The sequence below is a fragment of the Dioscorea cayenensis genome, chromosome 5 (assembly GCF_009730915.1).
Source record: "Dioscorea cayenensis subsp. rotundata cultivar TDr96_F1 chromosome 5, TDr96_F1_v2_PseudoChromosome.rev07_lg8_w22 25.fasta, whole genome shotgun sequence".
Lineage (NCBI taxonomy): Eukaryota > Viridiplantae > Streptophyta > Magnoliopsida > Dioscoreales > Dioscoreaceae > Dioscorea > Dioscorea cayenensis.
The window spans coordinates 6762889-6773458 of NC_052475.1; the positions used below are offsets into that span (position 1 = coordinate 6762889).

The 10570-nt window shown below is 36.0% G+C and overlaps 2 protein-coding genes across 3 annotated transcripts; one reads left to right on the plus strand and one right to left on the minus strand.

Annotated features, from left to right (window-relative positions):
• Positions 1-970: 970 nt before the first annotated feature.
• On the plus strand, positions 971-3630 carry LOC120260963 (phosducin-like protein 3). The gene is given in 5 exon segments (XM_039268578.1): positions 971-1115; positions 1117-1272; positions 1365-1508; positions 1679-1887; positions 3102-3630. Coding segments are annotated over 5 exon segments (762 nt in total). The 5' UTR covers positions 971-1023; the 3' UTR covers positions 3263-3630.
• A 648-nt stretch (positions 3631-4278) lies between these two features.
• On the minus strand, positions 4279-9116 carry LOC120260960 (receptor-like serine/threonine-protein kinase At3g01300). 2 transcript variants are annotated; one of them, XM_039268570.1, is made up of 6 exons: positions 8728-9116; positions 7524-7861; positions 7278-7413; positions 5803-5939; positions 5595-5718; positions 4279-5053 (listed from the first exon to the last, which is right to left on the minus strand). In XM_039268570.1, the coding sequence occupies exons 1-6, from the start codon at positions 8933-8935 to the stop codon at positions 4542-4544; spliced, it is 1455 nt and encodes a 484-aa protein (XP_039124504.1). In that variant the 5' UTR covers positions 8936-9116; the 3' UTR covers positions 4279-4541. The 2 variants fall into 2 exon arrangements, with proteins under 2 accessions (XP_039124504.1, XP_039124503.1); XM_039268569.1 differs by having other exon boundaries at positions 7524-7864.
• Positions 9117-10570: the final 1454 nt, after the last annotated feature.

The following is a 10570-nucleotide window of genomic DNA, read 5'->3' on the forward strand; positions in this document are numbered from 1 at the left end:
TAGCAGGGATCTTAGTGAAAATAGGGTCCAAAGCAAATATATATATATATATATATATATATATATGTTACAATTATTTTTATTAAATAATAAATTATGGGCCACAGTCTTGATGATGAGATAAAATTAATATAGTTTGATATTATCATAAATCAATTAAACTATATTAGTTTTATAAATAATAATTAAAAAATGAAAAAGCTAGTACAAACAAAACTAGACAAATCCCAAGTATTTGTATATTTTTATCCAGAACAATGTATATCAATATAAATATATATATTGAAGTATTTTAACCAAACTCCAGTAAGTTAATATAAGTTAAATTTTACCTTAAATATTTAATTTTCAGTATTATAAATTTAAGCTCGGACTTGACTAACTTATCAAATTGAGTTTACATCAATCCAAAACTAATTATTTAGCAAAACTAATTATTTAGCGAGTGATGCTATTTTTACGGAATATATTTTCTGAATAGGTTTTACGTGGATACCAACTTACCATCTATGTCAATTTTTCTTATATAAACTTCAAATTTAAATCTTAAAAAATTTTAAATTTTTAAAATTTAAAAAAATAACTATAAAGCTATATCTAAAATCTTCAATCTAAATACTATAAAATCCTATACCCAAAAATTTAAAAACTTAAACTCAATTTAAAATTTAAAGAGAGAATTTCGGTTTATCAATTTATGATTAAAAATTTAAATTTAAAATTTAGATAATAAAAAAACATCAATTAAAAAAAAATAATATGGACACTGGCATTCAGCAAATTTATTTATAAAATTTATTCATTAAAAATAATTATTACTCTTATTTAGCTAATGCTATGCCTATATTACGAACCTTTGAACCTTCAACCAGCTGAGCTGATACAAGCAAGGATCTTTTCATAATAATAAAATATATAAGGGACTTTTATGTAATTTACTCATTCATTATAAAATCAAGGAAAGCTAACATCTTCTCGAAGGATAACTCACGATCTCTGGTTTTCGAGCTCTAGAGCTCGGCAATGGCGGACTACCATTTCGTCTACAAGGACGTCGAGGGTGCCAGCACGCAGTGGGACGATATCCAGCGCCGCCTCGGCAATCTTCCTCCAAAGCCCTGCTCCTTTCAAGCCTGCCCCTTTCACCCCCTCCGATGACCCTGACCTTCAACCCAAATCCAAATCTTGGATCGATGAGCGATCCCCTGAAGAGCTCGAAGACCTTGAGGACGATCCTGAGCTTGACGATGATCGATTCCTTGAGGAATATCGGTTTTCGTGCCTTCCCGAATCTCTAGGGTTTGTTTCAAGTTTTAGATTTATTTTGATGGTTGTGTTGATTTGAGTTGTCTTTTGATTCACAGCAAAAAGAGGCTGGCGGAGATGCGGGAAGCCGTGAGAGTGGTGAGATTTGGATCGGTGGTTCCGATTTCTGGATCGGATTTTGTTCGAGAGGTCTCTCAAGCGCCGGCTGATGTGTGGGTCGTTGTGTTCCTCTATAAAGATGGGTAATTTAAGCATTATCTGATTTGATTTTTATCTCAGCTTTAAGATTTTTGCTTGATTTTATATGTTTTCTCTTGATAATTCTGTACAAGTAATTGAAAATTTTCATACTTTTTCTGTAAAGGTCTTTGGAGCGTTGATTAAGATCTAGGGTTTCTGACTGTGTGTGTAGGATTCAGGAATGTGCGATTTTGTTGCGGTGCTTGGAAGAGCTGGCAAGAAGGTACCCTGGGACAAAGTTTGTGAAGATAATTTCAACGGATTGCATCCCTAATTACCCAGATAGGAACCTTCCCACTGTTTTGGTGTACAATAACAGTGCTGTGAAGGCTACTTATGTTGGGTTGCATCAGTTTGGCTTGAGGAAATGCACACCGGAAGGTAATTTGTGCAATTAATCTTTATTATCTATTATTATTTGATCTGCTATCATTTCCTATTATTCCATTTGGGAACAATTCCTCTTCGGACAATTTGCTTAGTAACATTATGCATCTCATTGTTCTGTGTTATCTAGCTTCTCTATTATGTACTTAGTTTTTTTTTTTTTTAATGTTTTTCTTCAATATCCTGAAATATAGATAAATATGTGAACACTACAATGCAAGTAAAGCAAAGACAGTAGTTTTAGAGTAGTTCTTATCCATGAGAAGAAATTTTGTAGTTTGTACACGCAGAAAATTGAACTATTTTGAGGAGTTTGAAAGGTCTTCTATAGGAAAATGGTTGAGATAGGATACTGAAGTAGAAAAAGGGAGCTTGTTGTGATGTGTATTTGTGTTGATTTTCTCATGATATGAACCTGTTAAATTGGCTTGATATTCAAAAGTGAAAATGGTTTTGAAAGATGAAATTGTGGAGGGAAAAGCCTCATATATCATGAATGGCTCCTTTGATGGATGACTTAGTTATCAAAGTTCGTCCGTAAGTGTTTGAGAGAACAATACATCTGGGATAATTAGTGCATTTTGAGCCATGATTAAAAGGTAGAAGTGATTATTGGCTCAGTCATTTGGTAACAAATTAAAGGTTGGTAACATGCTTTTATGGTTGGTTAGAGATTAGAGTATTTTTCTTTGATTTCTTTCTTTTTTTGTTTTCATATATACTTTCATTAATTGAATGCATCTCCATGTTTTCTCTTTTGGCTATGAATTTAGTTCTCTTTATCACTGTCAAATGGCATGCCATCTTCCATTTTATTCATGACTACTGTACACACACAAAGGTTCTAGGTAATGGAAGCCTGATTTGCTTTCAGCTAGATTATATATATACACACACACACACATGCACATTATATCCAAATCATGTAGCAAATATAATTGATGATCAGGGTACCAATAATTCATTGCCTTTGCAGAACAATTATAAAGATTATGTTGTGTAAAACTATATGTTTGTCTCACCCTTTATGTTATTCTTTTAACTGACTGAAAGTAGTTGGTGGTGAGATGTACAGTTAAGCAAAGTTTCTTTTCATCATCCACTTAATTCAAAATGAATATCATCATTGAGTGGCGTTGCGAGTTTCACTTGCGAGTTCACAAATCATGCCTCCATACTGATTAATATTTTTGTCCTCCATGCCTCAGCTGTCGCTTTGGCCCTTTGCCAGTCAGATCCGGTGCTCAACGATGGCCAAAGTGGGGGTGATGCATCAAGGCAGTCAGTCATAGATGGAGTACGAAAGAAGTTCATAGAGAAGGTTGTTAATGACCGTGAAAATAATGATGATGATGACACCAGTGATTAGCCTAAATCCATGTCCATTTTTATTCAGTGGTTTTGCGAAGATTTGGTAGTATATGGTGTGTGACAAAATGCTTCTCATTTTGTTTATCGAGTTTGCACAATTATGTGTGTTCTTTTAGCCAGGGAGTGCAGTGCTGCTTTGGAGAGTCTTTTATTCTGCCATTTCTACAGTTAGGGCCTGTGTGGTGTTCTAGCAAGGGCAGGATTTCAACTATGCTGTTGTTTGTATTATCTATTTATTTATTTTCTTTTGGGTATTTAGTGGTATGCAAGTGGTTTATTTGAATGTAAATTGACTTAAAGATAATTTTGAGTCTATCATGCTGTAAAACAATTTACAGTTAATTTTAACAGTTAGTAGTTTATATCTGCAAGTGGGGCTATTCTAAATTCTCATTTCTCATGCAAAAGGAAAAAAAGAAAAAGGGTACTGAAACTCAAAAAGGTACCAGAGAGTCATATTTGTCTATATGCTTGTGCTTCGACTTTTGTTAACAATAACAATTTTAAAAATAATTTGATAAAATTTAATGTAAATTTGCTATGAGTTAGTAATTAGATTTGACTTTATGATATGAAAATTATTAGTCAAAAACATTATATCCAAAAAAATATGAACACTGATAAGGATAAGGAATAATGTTATTGATAATAATTGACTAATGTTATTTGGATAGAAAAAATGGATTGAAATGTACATGCCACGTTGGATCCATGAATTCTATCAAAATTTCTAGAATAATAGAAATAATAAAAATCTTACTTGCACTTATAAGAAATTATTTTTTCAATCTATGACGAATCCTTTGTTTTTTTTGTTCTTTCAGTGTCAGCATACATAATTGACTAATGTTATTTGGATAGTTAATTACCTCTTTCAAAGATATTATTGTGATGTTGCAATCTCAAATATGTACAAAAGACATTACATCACAATTGAAAATCATTAAGATTTAAGCATACATGTATTTATTAGACATACAAAGGACTTGAAATGCAGAGGTTACCTTTTGGAGCTGATTTGAATGGAACTTGCTTTCAAATTACATCAAGCATGTCACATATTACAAATAGCAGGCATGAGAAAACAGAGGATCATGGCTCATTAATCACTCTGACATCAAGCAACTGAAATTTTGAAAAGGAGTTACGACTTCCAAATAATTAGTAATCAACAACTTCCCTCCCCGGTTCATCCACAATACTACCATAAGCAGAAAGCCCTGATGCACTAACTGACAATGAGGATCACATCACATGCTACAACGATGTGCCAACGGTCACGGGTGCTTACCATTGACCTTTGGAGACTGCTGGTTATAGGGAGATGCATGTGAAGCACCATTTGAGAGACTCCTTATCGGTTGTCCATTCTTGCCGAACGAACCATTTGTTTTCAGGCCGTTTCGGGCATTTTGGCTGTTGCTGGCAGCAACACGCTCTGCTTGCATCGACTGAAAGTAGTATGATGAGCTAGCCATGTCCTTTAGGTTGAGCAATGGCTTGAGGACTTCCACTACTTCACTCATCAGAGGCCTGGCTTTTGGATCACGGCTGAGGCAGTGGTGTGCCAATTGAGCTGCCTTTTGGGCACCTTTGATGGAGAAGTGACCCTCCAGGCGAGGATCCACAAGCCTGTAAAAGCGCCGCCTTTCTCCAAGGTGAGGACGAGCCCATTCTACCAGGTTGTGCTCCCCATTTGGTCGTTTCTTGTCCATGGATCTTCGACCTGTCAGCATTTCGAGTAGAACTACTCCAAAGCTGTAGACATCACTCTTTGACGTCAGATGCCCTGAAAACAGATGACTAACCTTTTTAGAACTGAAAATAACAGGAAGCTGTTCTGATTCTGATATGTGTTTAGGCCCCCATCTTTCATGACATGCAAATACTCATGCACTTCCCCACCATTCAACATTTTGATTGATGATAACAGCAAAGACTAAAGAGTATTAATTTCACATCTAGCATGACTGCTTCCTTTTTCTTTTTGTGGAGCACATGTAATCCACAATTTTTATACTAGACCAATAAGTTTAATGAATTTAATCACACCCGGGGGAAGTGCAAAAATCTTAACATTTATAAGCTTTCCACATTAAGATTAACTAAAATGCTTCTCAGGTACCAGACTTCAGTGGTTATCAGCTGATATAGTGTGCTCCACAGAATATTCTAAGAGTGAAATCACAGATTTGACAGAATCCATATTCAGTCAACACAACACATGTTTTGTCGGAATGCATAGCATTTATTTTCAAAGTCATAATTCCAATTCAGTCAACAATTTAATCATGTGACGACAATTACTGAAAATACAAATTCAAACTTACCTGTCATGACATACTCCGGAGCTGCATATCCATAGGTTCCCATGACTCTTGTGGACACGTGAGTTTTATCTCCCTCAGGACCGTCTTTAGCAAGTCCAAAGTCGGAGAGCTTGGCATTGTAATCCTGTAAGAGCAACTTTTAGAGTAGGAAGAATCTAATGAGGGCAAAATGCAAATGTATTGCTGGATTTTGCTAAAAGTTGCATACCGCATCTAACAAGATATTAGATGTCTTGAAATCTCGATATATAACTGGTCTTTCAGCTTCTTCATGAAGAAATGCCAGGCCCTTCGCGGCACCAAGTGCGATCTTCATTCTGGTTGACCACGGCAGAGGTAGGGATCCTGCAGATTATGTTGATTAATACCCTTATCTAAACAGGCAACACACAAAAGCAACATTGTAGGACATTAGGGGAGCATGCACTGTTCATGTGTATTACCATAATACACACATCATTGGCAACCATTATTTTAACAAAATAATTCTGCATTCATGGCAATGATCAAATAATATCCTCATCTTCGGAAGCATACACATAATAATGTGGATATTGTTTTTCACTTATATGCCTCCGTACAAAAGGGAGTCATGATATTATAAATTTTGGAGAAGAAAACTTAGTCATTCAATTACTTCACAATTCCACATGGATGAAACTTGAAATTAGTCATTAAGTGTTTCTAAAGAAAATGAATGAAATTGCTTATATATGTCAGAACACCATATCTTCAAATAGCAAGAATCTGGCTCGAGATGATATCGAAAATAATGCTACAAAAAAGAAATAATAACGATGCATAAATTTGTGATGACCAACTTCCTATGTTTGGCAAAATAAATAACAGAAATATGGGGCTAGAAGTCCCCACATTCTGAATACCCATACATCACTGATGATTTAACTCAACAAAGAAAAAAATGAAAGAGGCCTGATCAAATCAGAAGCCTGATGACAATTTGAAGTCCCTCATGAAAACCTTGAGCCTACAAAAAGAATTGAGGAAAGATCTCTCAAAGAAAGGTATTCAATCAATAGCAACATAGCTGCCTCCAAGACCGACAACTGCCCTATTTATAATCATAAAGTTACTACAATTTACAACTAACGACAAGAATTTATGAAATAGACAAAGCAACTGAAATTAATAGTGAAAAGCTTCTGCCAAAACCAATAACATCCAAATTTATAGCAATGGAATTACTGGGTTTACACCAATGACAAGAATTACTAAAAAAGACAAACTGCTGAAATTAAGCCTAAACCACCAAAGCTGTATACAAAAAAGCTATATTCATTGAAAAAAAATCCAGAGCAATAACTATGTCTTGCACCATTATTTGATCACACAAATGAGAGAGGAACATAAGAAAAACAAATCACTGTCCATAAATTTAATGTGGCAAAGAATTGTCGTCTAGTACTTTATGTTAGTTGTGCAAAATGACCAACTCAACTGAAGCGCGATCATCTATGGCAGTTAGGATCAAGCCGTGGACTTGTATGCAAACTTGACCAGAAAAATATGATTTTTGACCAAGAATAGCTTTTAATTAGTCCTCAAAACAGGCAATTCCATTAATTAACGTATAAAACAAGCAAATATATAAAGCTTTCTGTTTGACATGACAAGGGATGAGCAAATATTCAAGTAAAATCCAAGACGTGGATAGCACTGTACTTCTAAAAAGATGATTCTCTAAACTTCCACGAGGCATGAACTCATACACGAGCAGCCTCTGATCATCTTCAATGCAATAGCCGATGAGCTTAACCAAATTTGGGTGGATAAGATCACCAAGAAATGTGACTTCTGCCTGCAAGAATAAAGGCATCAATATGCCCATGCATTCAAAAAGAAAAGAAGAAAGAAAAAAACACATGATGATCATCAATGGAAGCCATAAACAGAATGCAAACTGCTTACCAGCCACTCTTTATGTCCTTGAAGACCGTCATGGTTGAGAGTTTTGACAGCAACAGTGAGTCCCGTACCAGGTTTCACAGGAGCAGTTCCATTCTCCTCTATCCAACCCTTGAAAACACAGCCAAAGCCTCCCTCTCCCAGGAGGCTCTCTGGTCTAAAGTTTCTTGTGGCAGCCTTAAGGTCATTGAAATTAAATTTTCGGAGCTGAGATGCAAGTTTCAATTCTTCAGTCACCTTGGGAGTAGATACATTGCTTTCAGAATTACTAGCAGTAGTAGAACCCGAGACAATGGGAACAACAGGCTGGTCCCTGCTATCATCATTTGTTGCTTTACTTTCTGCTGGTCCAAAGAGAAAACATTGTTTAAATGGATAGTGTAGGGAATGACAAGAAATCTCTTGTTATACAACTATCCCAAAAAGAAAGAACTAGCTAACTTTCAAACACAAAATTATCATAGCCAAAGAAATACAAACCAAGAAGAGATTACTTTATACTAGACTGGTCCAAACAAATAAACAAACAAAACTTTGTTTAAGCTTTCTGGTTATAAAACTCTCCAAAGCAAAAGCATTTGCAGTCTTTCAATCACAAAGTGACGATAGTCTAAACAAAAATCATAGAGCAGAGTTAGCCTAGTCGCACAATAAACAACTCCCTGGCATGTGGCATCATGCCAACCACATCCCACCACTGATCATACTGTTTCAACAGGCAGCATGAGTGATCCGCAGTCAGGATGGAACCATATGTTAAGGATGATGTCAGGATGAAACCAAACGTTAAGGATCAGCTATTCCAAGTAGCAAAGGCCCCTAACTCTCAAGGCTAGAAAAAGTATAAGCAAACAAGAAGCTAATATAACTACCAAAAATTTTCAGCACAGAACTACATAAAAAAAAAAACCTGTTCTTTACTAGATAGAAATAATAAAACCAATGGAAAAATACTAATTACACATACTTTTAACCAATTATATTACCACAGAGGATTAAAAGAAGTGGAAAGCAATCCAAAACAAGATGGCATCCAAACATTCAACAAACCGAATGTTCAGCTAATCTCTCTGTTTATCTTCACAATAACACCAAGCCATTTCAATCAATTTCATATAATTTATCAATAAAATCCAAACCATGAACACTGACACCAACAACAGAAAACGAGAAAAAAAAATCTAAAATTTCAGATTGAAAGCATTACCATAATGCGCGCTGGCGCCACTGATTGAGGAATCCACCTTCGATGCCGAGACACAGGTACAAGCTAAACAAAACCTAACCCAGCAACTCTTCGTCACCCTATCTCCCTCCTCCTGCTTCTTCTTCTTCTTCTTCGCTTTCTCCTTCCCTTTCAACTCCCCAACACCATCCCACTCCTCGACCTTCACTATCTCCAACCCCAGGCCCATATCTCCCAAAACCCTAAACTTCAGAGCTCCATACCCAAAAAAACCAAACTTTAATCCCTAAATCAGATCAGAAGAAGCAGGCAGCGCTTCCAGAAGCCCTAGCTATCGGAGAACCATGGCCGGAGCTTCGTCGAGACCTTCAACGGCGGCCCGAGATCATTCAGAGAGCGAGAGAGAGATAGAGAAAGAGAGAGAAAGAACAAGGAAAAGAGGAAAAGTGGCGGGCAGTACGGGCAAGTCTCAAGATTGAATGCAAAGATGGTCGGATAGAAAAACAAATACAACTGTCACATCCACCGTTCATTTAGTTTCAAGATTTGTGTTCCATTAAATATTAACGGTGGATGAGAAGGGATGTTCGGACATTGATCGGAAGGAAGAGGAGGAGAAATTCGGGCAGGTCGGGCAGCTCGTGGGAATTTAGGGGCGTGGGATTTTGTCTTGATGTTCTCTCTGCGAAAGTTCGTTGCTGTTTGATAAATCACATCCGTTGATTTTGCTTTGCGGCTGATCTCGAGACATTGAGTGCACACGTGTTCGTGTTTAAGTGGTTGTAAAAAGTTCACGCTGTTATGTGATGGACAGTGTGGGTGAAGATGTTGTTATTACAAGACAGCGGCATAATCCTGGCTTGTTATTCTTATCCGGTTCAAATGTTTTACTAATCTTTGTTTTAGATGTGTTTTTACTTATTAACCCTCTAATATATATATATATATATAATTATTTTATAATTTTAATATTTTTAAATATGTTTCTGTAAGATTATAATTTTAATAAGAAATTAATATTTTGAATATATTAAAATAAAAACATCATAAAACATTTTGTATTGCAATCGTCAAATGGAAACATTAAAAAAATGAATTTGCGTGATTCGCATTTTGTGTACTTTATTAATAAACTTTTTTTATATATATATTAATATAGTATGGCCTGATTAAGTGGACATATGATCATTTTTCTAAATAATTTTATCATAGGTTTGACAATAATTCTCTTGATTTTATATTAGTTACTTAAACAAAGAAATAAACGTAATTGATGTTGAACGTGATGAAGCTTCCCTTGAGACTATTTCTGTCAATATTTTTCTATTTCATAGATGCTTTGAAAATGACTCATAAGTTAAATATTGATAGTGATAATCTAACAATGATAAGATTTGCCTGACTTGCTGTAACCTCATATATATATATATATATATATAAAAGAGTAATGCTATAAAGAGCGAACCAAATACACAAACCACCTACATCGAAAGGATTCATGCGAATGAAAAAAGAGGCTCATATTGGAAATTTTCTCCCACCCTTCCCTCTTCCTCTACAACAATAGGAGTAGCGGTTGCTTAGTAGGTCATCCAAGCTACTACGCCGTCATTGTAGAGAGATGAGGGCACGAGAGATTTTTTAGGGCATCATCATTGCCTCCGTACCTGGATTCAAGGCGAGCCGAGCCTCTCGGACAAAGGCATCAAGAGGGGAACAGTGGACGAGAGCTGGGAATCGCGAGGGGAGCGGTTATCGGGATCGGGGCCACAGCAGAGAAGAAACGGCGACTGGAATCGCTGGTGTAGGAGAAAGGAGAAGGAAAGTGGCAGACTGGAGCCAGGAACCGAGAAAGGGGAGACCA